This window comes from Coloeus monedula, assembly GCF_965178545.1.
Source record: "Coloeus monedula genome assembly, chromosome: 15".
NCBI classification, from domain to species: domain Eukaryota; kingdom Metazoa; phylum Chordata; class Aves; order Passeriformes; family Corvidae; genus Coloeus; species Coloeus monedula.
The window spans coordinates 18,712,893-18,731,577 of NC_138795.1; the positions used below are offsets into that span (position 1 = coordinate 18,712,893).

At 52.6% G+C, this 18,685-nt stretch overlaps 1 protein-coding gene across 1 annotated transcript; it reads right to left on the reverse strand.

The window, feature by feature from the left end:
- Positions 1 to 483: 483 nt before the first annotated feature.
- On the reverse strand, positions 484 to 2,309 carry TLX3 (T cell leukemia homeobox 3; the record flags this gene model as incomplete). Its single annotated transcript, XM_082291289.1, has 3 exons — positions 484 to 694; positions 1,268 to 1,511; positions 1,895 to 2,309. 3 exons carry the CDS (start codon positions 2,307 to 2,309, stop codon positions 484 to 486), a joined length of 870 nt encoding a protein of 289 aa, XP_082147415.1.
- Positions 2,310 to 18,685: the final 16,376 nt, after the last annotated feature.

Genomic DNA, 18,685 nt, shown 5'->3' on the forward strand with positions numbered 1-18,685 from the left:
GAAGCTAATGAGTCATCACCGGCTCCACCGAGTCCCCTCCGCTAAGTGATAGGGAGGTATTTTTTTTCTTTACACTATCCTCAGAACAGGAAAAAAAAAATAGCCTTTTGTTCCAAAGCCAACACAAAATACCTATGTTCAGATTTCGATATAAATAATCGAGGTTTTATATAATTCCATATTAATAGTGCCCAAAATCTCGATGCATAAATAAATTAAAGTATTAACACTTCTTACAAAAAGTGACATATTTCCCTTCCTAGTGGAACATCGACACAAATATACAAGCGGCTCCGCTCTGCGCCGGCCTCGGGGAAACGGCTCCGGCCCCGGCTCCGGCAGGACCCGATCCCGGTCTCGGCCCCGCGGGCGCCACTCGCCGCCCCGCCACCCGCCCCGTCGAGGGGAGCCGCGGCCCCGGGGCAGGGGGAGCCGCCGGCCGCGCTCCGCCGGCCAGTCCGCTGCGTGCCCTGGCTGCCGGGCTCAGACGAGGGAGGTGACCGGGGGGATCTTGGCGCTCTCCTCCTCCCAGGGCTGCAGGTTCTGCAGCGCGAACAGCGACGAGTTGTGCAGGCACAGCGGGTCGGGCTGGATCGACTCGTTCAGCGACTTCTGGAAGGCGTCGTGCTGCAGCTGCAGCATCAGCCGGCTCGCCTGCTGCCGCTCGGCCTCCCGCTCCTCCGCCGTCTGCCGCCTGCCGGGGGACACGCTCAGCCCGCGCCGGGACACGGGGCACGCTCCGCCCGGGACTCCGCGGGGAGCGGCCGGCCCGGGGCCGGGCCCGCGGCCGCGGGAACCAGGCAGGGCAGCCGGCGCGTCCTTCCGGGGCCAGGCACCGCCGGGCGGGCGGCCACCGCTTGACCGCCAACGGAGGGACTGCGGGCCGCGGGAAGAGCCTGGAAACCCGCCGTTTCCCAGTAATCCCGTTTCTAAATATTCCCCCGTTTTCTCCCAGCATTCCCCCGATTTTTTTTTTCAAACTATTTCCCCGTTTCTTCAAACGATTCCCTGTTATTTCGAATAATCCCTCGTTTTTACGAATAATCCCCCGTTTTCCGAATGGGGGACTATTAAAAAAGAAATATATAAAGATAATGACAATAATAATTATGATATTGTAATAATAAAAATTCACCCCCAGTGGTTTGGCTGACAGGAGCTGGCAAGGGGGGCGATCCCGGCCGGAGCGGGACTCGCGGGGCGGCGGGCGGGGGACGCCGCCGGGGGCGGCGGCAGAACGGGACGGCTCCGGGGACACGGGACTCACCGCCACTTGGTGCGCCGATTCTGGAACCAGGTCTTCACCTGGGCGTCCGTCATCTTGAGGGACTTGGCGAGGGCAGCGCGCTCGGCCGAGGCCAGGTACTTCTGCCGATGGAAGCGCTTCTCCAGCTCGCAGATCTGCACCCGGGAGAAGGATGTCCGCGGTTTCTTGCGCTTCGGCGGAGTCCGGTTCTGGTAGGGATGCCCGATGCGCCGTGTCACCGTGAAGGGCGTCAGCGCCGCCGCCGCTGCCCGGGTGGGAAGCACAGGGGTCAGCCCCGCGCCCGCACGGTGCCGGCCGCCCCCCCGGGGCCGCCGCTCTGCCCGCCGGCCGCCCGCGCCCCGCCGGCCCCCGGGGGGACCGCGGCTCCCCGGGGTCCCGCTTCCACCTCTCGTCGAAGGGCTGCGGTGGCGAGGGGGGCCCGGCAGCCCCCCGGGGCGCCCGGCGCTATCCACGCCGTGAGGAGAGCGATTTTTCGGCTCGCTGCGAGCGCGGGGGAGGGAAGCATCCAGCGGCCGCCTTTGCTTTTATTCTTATTCGCATTACTGTTATTATTTCGTTTTATATTTTTTATTGGCCCTTCCGTTCGTTGTCGGGAGCCGGCTCGCCCGCTCCGCCCCGGCGCCTTACCTGTGAACCTGTCCTTGACGAAGCGCCGGCTGCTCTCCATCCAGGGGAAGTTGAGGCTGCCCAGACTGGGCACGGCGGGCATGGCCGGGATGGCGCTGGAGATGGGCGGCGGCACGGCCCCGGGGATGGGCCTGTGCGCCGGCACCCGGATCACGCCGGCCGGGGCCAGGCTGAGGTTCACACTGTACGATCCCGAGTCCTCGAAGGGCGCGGCGATGGCCGGGAAGGGGGCCGGCAGGGCCGGGTAGGGCGCGCCGCCGCGGCCGCCGGGGCCGCCCAGGAAGGTCGCGCCGTCGGGGCCCCGGGGGGGCGGCGGGGGAGCGCTGTCCTGCTCGGGGCTGTTGAGGATCTGGTCGATGCCGAAGCTGATGGGCTCGTGCTGGTGCTGGCCCTGCGCCGGCCCTGGCGGGTCCATCCTCGGCGGGTCCATCCTCCGCCACCGCCGCCCTCGCGCCGCTGTGGAGGCGCCGCCGCTCGCGCTGCGCTCGCGGCCCGGCCGGACCCGCCGCCGACACCAAACTTTGCGGAGCGCGCGCGCGCCGCCCCGTCACCGCCCGGGGGCCGCCGCGCGCCCCGCGCCGCGTGCGCCCCCGCCGCCGCCATTGGCCGCCGCCGCCCGCCCTCCGCGCGCCCATTGGCTGCCGCCGCTCCGCACCGGCCTCGCGCCCGGGCGCGGGGGCGCCGCCGCCGCGGTGACATCACAGGGGCGCGCGAACAATGGCCCCGCGCGGGGCGGGGGCGGGGCCGAGGCCGCACGTCGGGGGCGCCGCTCCCCCCCCAGGCCCCGGCCCCGGCCCCGGCCCCGGCCCCGGCCCCGGCCCGCCCGAACCGCGACCCCCGACGGCCCGAGGCCACCCTGCGAGGCGGGACTCGGTCCCCGCAGCCCGCGGCTGCCCAGGCTCCCGCCCCGACGGCAGCGCGGAGCGGCGGGCCGAGGCCGTGCCCGGGGCCGGGCTGGGGGGCGTCCCGGACCCTACAGGGCGAGATTCCGTTTGGGCTTAATTTGCAGAGCCCGGCGCGGCCGCCGAGCGTGTTTGCAGCCGGTCCCTGACGGCCGAACGGGACTCAAGGCGTTAACAATTAAATAACGCTCAGTGCATTTACTTAGTTCCCTCTTATAAAGGGAAATGAAAACAGGGAATAGAATTTCCCTGTTAATAGAATGTAATGGCATTTGATCAGCACCTGGCAGGGCGAGCCCGGGATGCCGGAGCGGTGACAGGAAGGACTTGATTAGTTTTTAAACCTTAGTATTCAATTACCGCAACGCTCCGAATCGTTTCTCCGGCAGCGTCAGCGAGCGGGACGGACCTGCCGGGCACGGGCGCTGCGCTCGGAGCCCGCCCGGCGGCACCTGCGGGCCCCGCTCCCCGCGGCAGCCCCACGGCAAAAGCGGGGCCAGGTGCGCCTTTTGTGAGACCCCGCATGCTCCGCACGGGTCGCAGGGTCGGAGTAGGGTCTGGCCCCGACGGGGTCCGACGTCCGCGGCGAAGCTGCCGCCCGGAGTTCCCCGGAGCGGGCGCTGACGGAGGCGCGTCCCGGCCCGCGGCCGTCGAGAAGGTTTCCCCGGCTCACGGCACCGAGGGACACCAGCCCCGCCCTGCCCGGCGGTCATTAACGCGGCCGATAAACGCCCACCCCCCGGGGGGACCGCCCGATGCCACCCCCGGCCCCGGGCAGCCCTAATCGGATTGTCCCCGCTCGGTGCGGCGGGAGAGCGGAGCCGCCATCAGCCGCCGCACCCCGGAGCGGAGCTAATCCGATTGAGACGATCCCGCAAGCTGGTGCGGAGCCGCACGGCCCCGCCGGAGCGGCCGCGGGCGCACCGCCCTCGGGGCCCCGCTCCGGACGGCCCGGCGGGGCGGGCGGGAGGCGACGGGGCGGGGGTAGAAGGGAAAAGGAGAGGGGAAAAAAAGGAAAAGAAAAAAAAAAAAAAAGAAAAAAAAAAGAAAAAGGCAACCGGTGGAGGCTAAGTAAATAAATAAATAAATAAATAAAGTGCCACCCAGTCCTGGATCAGGGCACGCTTTGTTAGAGAAAATTGCAGCTCGATCTGCATAATGGGAGCTCGGGCTGCCCAAGGCGATCTTTTTATTGCGTGTGTGTCTGCTGTTATCAATTTTGTGAACGATTTCACAGGGAGCCTGGCAGACTTGAGCTGGAATAATATGCAAAGATGAGCTTTGAATAATGAATGATGTGCTTTTAAACCAATTCCAAAGTGTCTGTGATAGTACAATATGAAAAGGGGTGGTAAGTAATAGTATATTTAAAAGGCACTAGTATGTTTTTATTACTATATTTAAAAAGATATCTATATTATTTTTGTGAAATGGATAATATATCACAGAGTCTTTGATAATCAGCTAAACAATACATTTTTCTTTGGGAAAACTCTCCTGGTTTTACACAGTTAAATATAGAGTATCAGCGTACAGCTCTGTAACGCTCAGCTACCTTATTAAATATTAACGCTATTTTAATATTAGCTTTTAAATTTAATATGTTGACGTTCTGCAGTTTTACTTTAATTATGTTTTATAATTAATAACCCCGGACGTATGGTATCCTTAAATGCAGCTCTCCTGCAGCCGCGTTGTCTCCCTCGCCCCTCTGCGGGCGGGGGGCGCGCAGAGCCCCGCGCAGAGCCCCGCAGAACCCCTCACAACGGAGCAGAGCCCCGCAGAGCCCCGCAGAACCCCTCACAACGGAGCAGAGCCCCGCAGAACCCCGCAGAACCCCTCACAACGGAGCAGAGCCCCGCAGAACCCCGCAGAACCCCTCACAACGGAGCAGAGCCCCGCAGAACCCCGCAGAACCCCGCAGAACCCCTCGCAACGGCGCAGAGCCCCGCGCAGCCCGGCACAGAGCCTCGCACAGCTCCGCATAACCCCGAAAAGCCCCGCACAGCCCCGCACAGCCCCGCGGCTCCTTCTGATCGAAATTCCGCTCGCGCTTCGCCAGGCTCCGCTCTCCGTGGCTCCGTACCGGGTTCGCCCTCCCGGCCCCGCGTCCTCCCGGCGCGGAGCGGGCGGATCTGCGGCCCTGACGGCGCGCCCTGGCCCCTCCGGTGCTGCGAGCCCCGGCAGTGCCGGGCGCCGGCCCGGGGCCCGCGGGGTGGTGGCGGTGCGGGAGCCGACGGGCCCACCCAAAGCCGGGTTACCCTGCACCGTGTCCGGGAGCCGGACCCCGCTCAGGGCTGGCTCCACCGGGCAGAGGGAGGCAGCGGGACCCCCGGGCAGGCACAGGGCACCAGCAGCCAGGCGGCTTCCCATCACAGGGAGGTAAGAGACCCCACACCCAGCTGGGCTCTGGCCAGGCCCCAGGCATGGCACGGCAAAGCACGGCATGGCATGGCCCGGCCCTGGCACGGCATGGCCTTTGTATGGCGTGGCACGGCATGGCACAGCACAGCCCGTGGCCTCTGCCTGTCATGGCACAGTGAGGCAGAGCATGCCAGGAGCCCAGCTGGGAGTGCCAGCCACTAGCAGGAGCTGCAGGTGCCTCTAACCCAGCACACGGGCAGCAAGGCTGTGCAGCACCAGTGGGACAGTGCTGGACAGAGCCATGCAGGCAGGAGGGGGTTGGGAAGGGAGAGTTCTTGAGGTGTGTGGGAATGCTGCTGTGGCATTGTCATTCCCTGTAAAATTCTGCATACTGTACAAGTATTAACTGATGTGGTGCCGAGTGCCTGATGCTGGCAGAGAGGAACACACTGGGGCACAGCTCCTTGGGCCTGTTGGGGAGTGGGCCTGAGCCAGCCCTGCCAGGATGCCTGGGCACAGAGGCTGACCAGAGAGCACTGCTCCCAGTCTGCAAAGGTATGGGGGGACAAAGTTAAGTGGGGTAAAAAGTAAATAAAACTGTGGAAGAGGAGTGACCACCTGCCTGGCACCACTGGGCAGAAGAATCTCTCATCCAGTCTGTCACTGGGAGTCATTGGCAACAGAGATGTGGCAGCTGTCTCACTCATGCCTGAAACCCAGAGCTGCTCCCAGGCCTGGCTGCCATGGAGGTGACATGAAGGGGGCTGTGCTGCAGCCTGCCGTGGTCCCTGGGTTTGGTAATGGTGCACACATGCCTTCCTCAGCCCCAGCAATGTCTTCAGGATCAAAACACGGAGGGCTCTGGAGGGAGGGCGTCCTTGCAGGACCATGTCCTCGCAGGACCCCCATGTGCCTGGCAGTGGCCAATGCCACCGTTCAGCTTTTAAAGTGCTTCCTGTAGGCTGAGATAATAAAACCACGTGATGAACACTGCTGATAACCCCCTGCACCCACCCTCCACAGCTGCTCATGCATGGGCTGTGGTGCTGCACCTCATGGAGAGGAGACACCCCCCAGTGCCTGGAGCTCGTCCACTGCAGGTGCTGTGAACAGCCCTCCAGCGTGTGACCGCTGTGTTTGTGCGGCAGCTGCGGCGGTGGGAGGTGCAGGCTGGCCCAGCCCAGCGGTCACGGTGGTGCCCAGGGCTGCAGTGCCCACAGGGCTCACCCTGGGACATGGCAGCAGCAAACGTGCCTGTGACAGTGCTGTGGAGATACAGGTGCAGGGTGTTCGGCGAGCTCAGGCAGTGATCACAGCTGGATCACACCTGGAACTGCTGAGCACATTCCACTGCTGCTGAACTGCTGTGCTGGGGCTTTAGTCCACCTGAGTCTGACCCCTGTACCACCGTGAGTAGCCCCACAGAGCACCAGATGTCCTGGTACATCTCATCAGCTGCGTTTCTGCATTTCCAGCTTCTCTCACGTTGCTCCTTCCCCAGCACTCTGGCTGTGGCATCTTGGGCTGCACTCCTGGCAGTCCAGAAGCTCCAATTCCTCCAGTGGCTCCCTCTGTCAGGGCCTGGGACCAGCAGTGGTGCCAGAAACCCTTGCCCAAGGTACTGCCCAACAGCTGGAAGCCAGTGCACGGACAAAGAGAGGTTTGACCAGTGTCTGACCTACAGCTCAGCTCTTCAGAAGCACCTTCATGCTGCCTCACTAGCTGTCACAGTGTCACAAATAAATCTTCCTCCTTAAGGCCATGCCAGCTCTGACATATCAAACTCATCTGTTGTCCACAGACCCTTCCTTAACACTCAGGAGTTCAGAGCTGTGAGCTGGTCTGGCTCCCTGATGGTGCCAGAGGCAGGGCAGCCAGCAGGGATCCCCAAAGGCATCGCTCATTGCTCTGGGTTTTGTCTTTTCCTACAGGGTGACAGGGTATGATGCTGCACCAGGAAGCAGCAGCAGGTGCTGAGATGTTCCTGCTGCAGCTCCAGAATTCCTGCTGTAGCCCCTGTCTTTGGCAGTGGATCTCTGGCTGGGCAAGGCCAGTCCTGTTCTCCACAGCCTTTTCTGGATGGATACTGCTGCATAAACCCACCATGTTTGGAGTGATTGCACACAACTCATGTGGAAGTCAGCATGACAGAGGACACGAGTTGGTTTTCAGCCGTAGCCCTGGAAGCAGCATTCCTGCAGAGCTGGTGGGTGATGCCAGTGCTCAGGCTGGAGAGGGAGGGGTGTAATGGGACAGGGAAGGGGGGCAGGACAGCCAGAAGCAGCTTATGTGCAGTGAGTTGCTGCCTGAGCTCTGCCTGTAGCCAACTGTGCCCAGCTGTGGAGGGCACTGGCAGGCAAGGGCTGAGGTTTGTGCAGTGAAGTGGGATGTGGTCCTGACCCTTGTACCTTCTGCAGGGCTCTGTGGGACCCTCTGGGTCCTCCTGGTCAGCGATGAGCCCCCCTGGGTGGGGACCACTGTGGCCAACAGGCTCCAGGACAGAATAGTGGTTTGGCTGTGCCATCCCAGCGATGGAGCAGGACCCTGCGTGCCAGCCTGTGGTGGGGCAGTTCTGGGCTCAGGCACTCAGCTCCTGGTGCTCAGCAGAGCTGACAAAAGGTTTTGTCACCCCACAAGGGTTAAATCAGCTGCTTTTTTTTCTGAAGGAAGAGCTCTGGTGCTGCACAGCCAAAGGTCATTCCCCTCTGCCCCTTCCTTTGGGTTTGGAGGGCTGTGCCCCTCCTGCCTCCCCTCACCCCATGAAGGCAGAGGGGAGGGCTGGGAAGGGGAGCTCTGCCCGCAGCAGCCTTTTCCCCAGCAGAACAAGGGATATTCTCTATACCATGACGTGGAGGAGATCAGGACACCTGCCCCATAATCCCTGCCCAAGGGTCCAGACACACAGGTGCCAGTAAAACTCTGTCCTCCATGTCCCAAGTGGGTGGAAGCAGTTAAACCCCACCCACAGAGCCAGTGCTAAGGGGTTCTGAAGCCTCTGACAGATCAACGTGCCTTAGTGGTTTCAATTTTTGTTCCAAAACACATCTTTGTGGGGTTGGTAACCTTACCTGTTATATTAAAAGAGCCAAAACTTTATTTCAGTTCAGAATCCATGCATTGTTCCACAAATGGCTGAGACCAGATGAGAAGGAGAGGGTACAAGGGAGGTGCTGGGGAAGGAGCTACCATGGAAAGGGAAGAGAGCACAGAGGATGACGGGCAGATGGGGCTCAATTTCTTTCTGCCACCTCTGATAAAATCAGGCTGTAGTGAAGCCGACAGGGAACATCCTGGTATCATGGACAAGCCCTGAAAGATGCAGAGACATCTGGTGTCCCGGAGCAGCAGTGCCAGCCCCAGGTGAAGGGGAAGGCAGGGAGGTGCCGCAGGCCAGGGAAGCAGCCGCTTCCTTCCCTCTTTCATTCTTATTTTAAATACCAACACTCAGCTGCTGCCAGGTTTTTCTACTAAATATGACTTTTGCTGGGCAAATTACATTAGGATGCGTGCCACAGGTATCCATTAAGGTTTATTTATCGTGATACCGTTTGTATCTCATGCTTATAAATAACTTATGTTATAGCTTTTGTTTGTAGAAATGTAACTTACATATTTTATTATGCTTTCTGTAAACCTCAAAAAGAATTTTGTCAAAGCAGTGCCTCTTAGCAGCCGTCTACACCCTGGTACATAAAATCTACACCAGCATTATTTTTTAATAGGGTGAGGAAGCGTTATCCCGCCGCAGTTTGAGAGGTTTGCTGTCATCGTAAACTCGTTGTGCAATAAAACATTAACAAAGCCAAGGAATTACTCTGTAAGGTGTGCATATGCTGGGGCTGAGATCTTCAGAGCCTCCTTTTGCAAGCAGGGCACAGTACTCAAATTGTACTGGGCCCAGCGCTGCCCTCGCCTGCCCCAGCGAGCAGAGCCCGGCCGTGGGAGGCTCTGGGGTTTGCTCTGGCTCGCAGAGGGACAGACGCTCACCTGAGCCTCTGCAGGCCGTGCTTTTCTCTCCGAGGATATAAAACCCTCCTGGGGGAGAACCAGCCCTATTTTACAGTCCCCCACTGTTTGCATTACCAGGCTCACGCTTGCTCCTTGTGAGGAAATTGCTTGGGTTCTGAGTGGCATCTCCCTCTGCTGTTTCCCATTCCAATGTTTCCACTTTTTTTAAAGGAGAAAAAAATTCCAAAGCCCTTAAGGCAATTATGTCTCTTCAAGAAATGCACAAGGCATTACCACGTGCTTTGGGAGCAGTGTGGAAAACCTGGGCTGCAGCCACTGTGACCAGGCCCCTTTGCAAAGCTGACAGTAACCTCCCAAAGAAGAGCCTGGAGCCATAAACCTATTTGCTGTGCTTTCCCTTTCCTAACCTAAAAGCAAGTGTACTTACACAATCAGCTGATCTAAATTATTTCCTGTTGTCAATTGTTCACCAAGGTGAAAATGCCCTTTAAACCCTCATCTCCAGTCTGCCCAGTTTAGAAGACACTCTTTGGAGCCTCAACTGTGACAGGGGATGTGTTAGAAGGGATGTTCCCGAGATGTGTCTGAGTGCCCCAGGGAGGCTGTAGCTGGGTGTTAGAGAAGGCCTGGAGCTTGGGCAGGAGTTCTGGGACCTGTGTACTCTCCCTTTCCATGTGCCAAAGCTTCAGCTTTCGGCAAAGCAGGCAATTTCCCCTGAAAAGGGGCTGGTTTGGGATCACGTGCCCGTGATGTGTCCCCACGGTTCTATTTCCACCAGAACGCAGTCACAGAAGCCATCAGATTTCACCTGAGCCTTTAACGCCAATGCACAGAGCGTGAGACCATGGCAGGGTTTGTCCCAGAGCTGTCAGAGAGGAGGCAGCACTGCCAGGGCCCCTTCCCAAGGCCTTGGGGGATCGGTTCTGCGGCTTTTAAGACCCAAGTGAGCAGCACAAGTTCCAGTTTCCTTTAGGGATCAAAACTGAAACTTAACAGCAGCACAAATCCATAGGTGCCCGAGGTGGGGATGTGACTCATACACTTCCCACAAGGTCCTCACACCTCGCCATGCGACCTCAGGGGTAGGAACACCCCAAATCTGCAGCTCTCCAGGAACCTCCATGGATTTCTGTAGCCTCCATGGATCCCTTTGCCTCCATGGATTACTCCTCAGGTGCTCAGCACTCCTGCAGCTCAGACCCTTTGGCTGAAATACTTTTTCGAGCTGAGCTCAAATGTAAACAGCAAACTGATAAAACACCTTCCTTGCAGCTGTACTTCCTGCTGTTTAAAAATGTGCAGAAAAGTAACAATTGCAAAGAAAAAAAACTGGAAAAAACCCTGTAAGAAATATAGGTATGAACCTTTCCTTCCTGTTGGCCACAATTAATAATTCCCATTATCTAAGCAGTGGTGAAATATTAAATTCAGAAATGTCAGCCAACATGACAAACATGTGAAATCTTTTTTTTTTCTTAGGTAAATAATGGAAAAACCCAACTCAATCCCAAAGCAAGTTTGCAATTGCGCATAATAGCTTTTCCACATAATAAACTGACTTATTGCTTAAACAGTTCTGATTTTTCTTAGGTCTTCCTTCAACTCATTTTGCGCCTCCCCAGCCAGTAGAGCCCCTCCTGCCCAGCACAGGACACCCACTGCTCCCCACTGTAGGTCTCTTCCTTTTTTCTGCAGTGGTGGATAGACTTCATTCTTTGTAAAATGTTTTAACACCTTTATTTTCTTCCATGGCTTTTTTTTTTTTTTTCCAGTTTCCAAAGACCTGGAAAATGTGCACTTGTGAAATAACATTATCAGTACTTCATTAATTCTTGCTCCATCATCTCTTTATTTCACTCTGTGCAACATTCTCAATTTCTTGCTATACTTATAGCCTAAAAATGCTCATTTTCAGTCTTCTTTGTGGTCCACATTGTCATTAACCACCCATGCTGCAAAGAAATAGACAACATTTTGTAGAAAAACAGTAATTTTATTAGTTTGAAAAGGTGTCATATAAAGTTTGTACTGGCTTTCATCTCATTTTCAAACAAATATGTCCTCAAGAATGAGCTTGGAGGTTTTAGCTGATGAGATATTATTTGCTATTATGCACAGAACTGAGAATCATTAACTGAGACAAATTCAGACGGAATGCACATCCTTTTGTTCTTTGGTTAAGCACTGTTTCTACACTGTCTCATAAAGCCAAAATAACAGGATTATAAATTTTGATAAGAAAGGCTGAAAGCATTCTTCAAACTAAGGCTGGTTTTCCATTGTTTTCACTATTAAAAATCCTTACATTTGGGCCAGAGATAGAAAAAGGTAGAAGATATCTTTAAAAAATAGTTTTCACAAGGGTAAAAAATCTCTCTAACAATATAACAGGGTCCCAGCTCTTTCAGAGCACTGTCAGTGCTGTTTCCAAAGTCCTTGTCAAATCACATCCAGACCCCTGGGATCGGAGGCCCCTGTGCTGTGCAGAGCTTTGGCCACATCTCTCCAGCATGTTCTGAGTGACCTGGAAAAACAAACACCAAACGTTTGGTTAAAGGAGACCTGGCAGTGAGAGATGCATTGCAAGAGGTGGTAAAAATAATAACTATCATGTATATTAAATGGAAAGAAAACCAGAGGAAGACTCACAAACAGAATCCACAGGTGCCCTCAAAAGCCAGTTCTACAACATAACAAGCATTTGTCATGGCAGCATGGGCCAGCAATGTGTGAAACAGCAGAGAGCCAGCAGTGAAACCACTGCAACCAGAAGCTTTCCTATCCCATGTCCTTCCTCCCACCCTCCAGCACACGGCTCCTTGGGATGTGCCATCGAGGCCAGCCCCCCCTGCCTCCCTCAGGACAAGTGTCAGAGTCCAGCCTGCCTTGGTGAAAGGTGGAACCAGACCCATCTGGCACAGAACAAACACACAAAACCCCCCCAGCAGTTCACCACCTGCAGGGGTGGGACGTGAAGTCCGCTGGCACCACACCGGAGGCTGAAAGACAACCCACAGAGCCTGCACAACAGCCCAAACATGAACCACTCCCTTGGGCTACCCTCACCTGAAAGGAACAGTTTAACTGCCATTTATCACAACTCATCTGTTTATTTGGTCTAGTGGAAGGTGTTCCTGCCCATGGCAAAGCGGTTGGAACTGGATGATCTTTAAAGTCCCTTCCAATCCAAACCATTCTGTGATTCTCTTTAAAAAAAACCTAAACACCCAAAACAATCCCAAACCCACACAGAAACAATTTAAAGCACCAGATGTGTCTGCACTTCTCATTTAGAGTTTTTCAAATGTTCTTTGTCTGTTGCCTCCATGCTCTTTGCTGTGATTGTGTCAGACTTGGCTGGCTCACAACAGCCAAGCTAATAAAGTCTCCCCAAGAACAGCTCCTGAGGGCTCCTTCTTGCACAGGACTGTGGGGACAGGTGCCTGCAAAACTGATGGGATCTCAGCAAAGGTCTCTTTGCCGGATCAGGGGCAATAATCCTGCCTGCCTCCACTGCACGGGGATGTCTGGCAGCAGTGTGGTGAGCTGGGGCTTGCTTATGTGGAGGTACAGGATGCAATTAGCAATTTCTTCTTTATTCTATTAATATTTTTTTATGCTTGTGCTTATTTCCTTACTAATGGAAATTGATTTCTGCTCAATTTTAAACATTTGCAGTTAAAAGGAGCCTCCTGCTTTGCAGAATAACTCTGAGGGGTTCCAAACCCAGAGCTGAGAGCAGAGAGCAACCATGCTAACTCACACTGCTTGGTGGGCCAGTGCTGGCCCTGAGGTCACCCCACGGCAGAAGGCAAATGGGACTGAGGATGAGGTGCTCCTTTGGCCCAATTGCCCCTCTCCCCTCCCACCTGCACCCTTCCCTCCCTGCCTGCACTTCCACAAAACTCTCTGAGAACTTCCACCCCACTGCCCACCTGAGTGCTCCGCAGCACTTCCAGGTGAAGACCCCTGTAAGTGGTGGGAAGTTTGAGTCCAGCATTTGCCAAATCCAGTCTTTGCTGGCAGCTGCAGCCATGGGAGCCTCTGTCCAAGCCCTTGGGAAGGGCGACCACGGGCAGCAGAGCTGGACTCCCGGGCCTTGGCTGGGTCATCCATGATCCCCATCCTGTCCTGCAGGTCTGCACTCCTCAGGATAAGGCAGCTCAGAGAATATGAACGCTGATATATGTTTTTCTTGGAAAACAATGTTTTCTTAGGGATTTCAAGGCATCATGGAATCAGTAAGGTTGGAAAAGCCTTCTAAGATCACCAAGTCTGACTCCACATCTGCTGTCAGCCTGGCTCATCAGCTAGGTGGCCCTTAGGTCTCTGAAGTACTACAACAGCAAAGCAAAGAGTATTAAAAATGAGGTTTGGAAATTTAAACCCAGAGTTAATCACCTGCACCTGGAGAACTTTTGAGCAAGTGCTACATTGTCCTCTGGGAGAGCAGCAGGCAGGCTCTGTCCCATTCAGGCTCTGTCCCAGTCAGACTCTGTCCCAGTCAGGTTCTCTCCCATTCAGGTTCTCTCCCAGTCAGACTCTCTCCCATTCAGGCTCTGTCCCAGGCAGGTTCTCTCCCATTCAGGCTCTGTCCCAGTCAGGTTCTCTCCCATTCAGGCTCTGTCCCAGTCAGACTCTCTCCCAGTCAGACTCTGTCCCAGTCAGGTTCTCTCCCATTCAGGCTCTCTCCCAGTCAGACTCTCTCCCAGTCAGACTCTGTCCCAGTCAGGTTCTCTCCCAGTCAGACTCTGTCCCAGTCAGACTCTCTCCCATTCAGGCTCTGTCCCAGTCAGGTTCTCTCCCATTCAGGCTCTGTCCCAGTCAGACTCTCTCCCAGTCAGACTCTGTCCCAGTCAGGTTCTCTCCCAGTCAGGCTCTGTCCCAGTCAGGTTCTCTCCCATTCAGGCTCTCTCCCAGGCAGCTCCAGGCGCTGCTCCCTGATCGGCACCAGCAGCAGCACCGTGGTACAGCAGGGCTGGGGTGCAGTGGGATCAGCAGTGGGGGTTGGTCCCTAACCAATCCCAGTGCACCCCAGAGAGGTGGCAGCAGCATCCCTGAGTACTTCTCAAGCCTTTTCAGAGTGGTGCCAGTCTGGGCTCTTCACTGGGGGCTCTTGAGAAGCTCAGCCATCTGCATCACTTCCTGCGTTTCTATTCCCATCATATTCTGGCAGAACTACGGACACTTAAAGCAGAACTTTTTATCACCTTACAAGAATGTTGGTTTAGCTTAAAAATATGGAACAGGAGGGGATTCTAGAGCTGCCCACCACCCTGCTACTACAGCCAAGCAAGGCAAATAACCCTGTTCAGTCTTTATTACATTGGCTGTGTCAGTCACAGCCTCATGGCCTTGGGCACAAACACATCCCTGGGATAGGCACTGATACAGACAATTATTCAGAGGAGAATGAACCATTCTGATGAACCTGTGCCCACATACCTGGCAAGGTTCCTGAGCAGTCTGATTCCACTCTAGAGGAGTATTGCCTGTATTCCACAAATTTCAGGTGTATAACAAGAGAACTTGTTAAAGGCAGGCTGAGAATCAGCTTTTAGTATGCAGAATTTAGTAGACTTCTGAAGTTAACGTAACTTGTAGGGTGTCATACAGACTGTCAGAAAGCACAAAAGTCTGGGATTTGTTTGCCAAATTTTTTAAAAAACCTTTAAAAGGTTTAAACCTGTTTAAACCTTAAACAAATCCCAACTTAAACATACATGATTATCATCAAAATTTAGTTGTCCTGTACCTATGCAAAAATATGGGATAATGAAAGAAAATGTAATAAAACTGTAACTCCAAGGCTAAGCCCTAACAACTCCACAGGATTATAGGGAGTGTTTGCTTTAGTGTCTCCTTGGCAACTTTCATGCCCTCAGCACAGTTCCCCTGAAAACAGTAACACCCCATGTCCCCATCTTTGCTGCCCACTGCAGCAGCACTGGGAGCAGAGGCAGCCCCTGATCACACAGCTGGGTCCTGAAACATTTAAACCACTCTGAACATGCCCTGGGAGCAGGCACGAAGGACACAGGACCTGCCTGCACCAAACACCAAACACCAAACACCAGACACCAAACACCAAACACAGTGACCAACGCAGAATCCAGGACAGAGGAGGCCACAGCCCTGAGGCCTTGTCCAGTGTCCAAAAGTTACTTTTAGAAAAGAGGCATTCCAAGAACTTCATTCAACCCCACAATGGAAAGCAATAACAGCATCCCCAAGGAACAGCATGGAATAACATGGAATAACATCTCTGCCTCCCCTTCCTGGACTCAGCACCCCGTTACATCTGTGTGCCAACACCACGGAGCTGTTCTGAGCCCTGGGGTTTCTAAACATCCCAGTCCACACTGACCTCCTGCTGTCTCAAAAGATTAGTGCTGTTTTAGGGTGGGCTGCATGATTCCTATTTCGGCATCATTAACCCTATTGGTGCAAGCACATATCAATCCCAATTTTTCTGAGCCCCCAAGTAAACATGATGCTTCCCCTTTGAAATGAATTATGGCCAAATAAGATCTCATTAAAACAAAAGAAGAAGAGAACAAGCAGTTCAACATGGTAACTGCAGGCTTGCTATTTCCCAGGAACTGTAGAGACAGAGACCCCATTTGAAATAAAGGAACCCATTCCCAATAAATAAATCAGCAGTGCACTGGAATGAGCCAAGCAGAGATGACTTTTACAGTTATATATAAGTACGTGTCCTACTTTTTCTGAACGTGAAATAAATAACCTTGATGCAAAAGGGGCAATGCAAATATTACAAATCCTATTCCCTGTTCTTCACCCTTCCAAAGGAAATATAAGACTTGTTCATAAGTAAAGGTGCTTATACATATCCATGTCTGCTAAGCAAAACACATAATCATTAGAACGAGTCTAATTTCAGTAAAAAGAATATTCTGACAGCCACAAATTTATTCCTTATGATTTACAGCTCCATGGTTTTATCTTCAAGTGAAATATTTAATTTCTTCTTATATTGAAGCATCAAAACCATATAATTAATATGTAGTCAGGCTAATCCTTAAGCGCTATAAATCAGAAGCCTTATATAAACAAAAGTGTCGTCTTGAACAAGATTGGGAATGCACAAAACTACTTATATCCCACTTTTATAATGATGCAGTGACTCAGAGCAGATAGAAAATGATTAGTTTTCCTTCCAAAGTAGGAAATATTGCTTCCATCTGTAAAGTATAATATTGTGATGTCATAAAGTTTTCCTAAACACTGAATTTACCCTTATTCCCTCTCAATCATTTTAAAAGAACTGCTCTCTTTTATAGAGCTTGGATTTAAATCACAATAACACACCAAGAAGATGAATGACAGTGCTGTTGGATATGGCTAAAATTGGATCCTTCAGCACAGGTGAATGATGAGACAGCGCTTCTCCTCTTGATATATTTTCTTCTTCTATTAGTTTCCTTCCATGGCTGGGATTTCAGTTTGAATTTTAATGTATGCGGTTGCTGCTAATCTCAGTGTCTGATTTTTTTCCAGCGCCCTCTTATTGTATAGACAATTCATTCTCCAAAGCAGTAATACACTGAGGCTTGTGACTGCCCAGGAGATAAAGCAATTCAGAATAAAGTTAGAGCCAGCTCTGCAGAAAGGCACAGACAACAGGTCAATATCCTCAGAAACAACGCCTCGCCACACAAAAAATGCACACATTCAGATCAACGCACGGCGTTCCCTCAGAGGGCTCCCACTGCAGACAGCAGCCTTGCTACTAAGTCACCAGGGAAACATGAGGGCCATTTCCAAATTCACAGCTTCAGATTTTATTGAAAGGGCAAACTGCAGCGTCTTTCCTGGTTTACAGAATCTGCCACAGATGCACACAACCCAAATTGCAATCAATGCCAGTAGTTCAGTGTAAGTGCTCAGATAACGCCCCCCAAAGCCAGTTGTTCCGGGGAAACCATTCAGAGAAAGAAATTGGTTAACTATTTCTCTAGGAAGCAATTTTTCTGATGTGATTTTCACAGTGTTCTTGTTTCATCTTTCTATCTAAAAGCCTAATGAGGTTGCATAACTTCTGCTTAATTCTGGGAATATGAAAACAAAGTTCATTAGAAAAAGGTAATTCTATCCTTGTATGATCCAAGGTTGGGTGTAAAAGTTGGGGTAAAAGTTTGAGAGGATTTTTCATCCAAGTAGAGCCATTCAACCTCTGTGAACTATCTGTAAGATACTCACATGGTGCATGAGCTGAAACCCACTCCTCATTCCTAATTGAGCATAGTGAGCCCAAGGACAGAGATGGGCATTTCGAAGGGCAGCAGGCAGCTCTGTGTAACTATTTTTACTATTTTGGTGTGTGAAGAGTCAATCTGGTGGAATCTGTTAAACACTCACTTTCTCATTGAGAAGTGTAAGTCCAAGCAGAGGTCTTGAAGCAGACAATTGGTTTCTGCAGTCTCCAAAGATGATGGTGTTCATTAGGACTGACATCACCTGAAAGAAAATTCAGACAGTTTACATGAGTATGGATGCTGTTTTTAAACTGTGTGATGTGCTGAAAAGGAAAAATGCATGAAACCTTTGCTAACCACGTTGAAATCACTGACATTTCCTATATGAACATGGTATTACAGAAGTCATTCTTTGAAAAAAATATTTCCATAACCAAAACTACCCGGTGAAGAAAGTTAAAAAAATTAATGCCAAAGCTTGGCTCTAAAGTGTTCGAGCAGTGTTAATTTGAGGTACAGGATTTGATGTGCACTCTGGGATTTTCCCCGTTGTCACACTATTTCCAGAGAGCAACACATGTTCTGTACAAGTTTTAGACAAAACCCAGGCTGCTCTTCACGATTCTGGTTTTCCCACATCCACCTTCCTCCGTGAATGACACTGCCAGGCACTGGAGAGGAACACTCCCTATTTCAGCCAAGGCAATTGTGATTACAGCAAGAGGTCTTTAAATCTGTACCCTTTCCACCACAGTTACAAACCCAGCCTCAGAGTTTAGACATTTTACTTCACCTCTGTGACTTGCTTTACAGAGCTCTATAGCAGGGATAAAGCCACTTCATCAGCTCTATAAAGCTCTGACATCTATCAGCTCACACAATTAGGTTCTGCTGGCACCTAAACAGAAGCTGCACAATTTACTTTGCCCATTGGCTGGCACACCCCTAGAGCCCCACAAAGCTCTGACTCTGAGCCCACTTCTTGTTCTGATCTACTCCTCTACCTCTGGTCTGTCGTCTAGCTGGGAAGGGTAAGACTTATTTTAGGGATTGGCACCATTCTTGTACAAAGAAATTACAAAATAACAATAGAATCTATTTAAAGATAAAATGCTCTAAGATATCCTTGAGATATGTTCGTCCCAAACGCTGAAGGCCACAACATATACAAACCTAAAAACGTTACTTAGAGATTAAACAGAGAGAAAATTTGTAAAATGTCACCAGTAAATAGTTTGACTCACGTTTATAAAATATCTACACCCTAAAACCAAACACAGAGGAAGTAGAAAATCATTAAATCCTTTCTTCTAGGCCAATGAGTAGCTGTGAGCGGG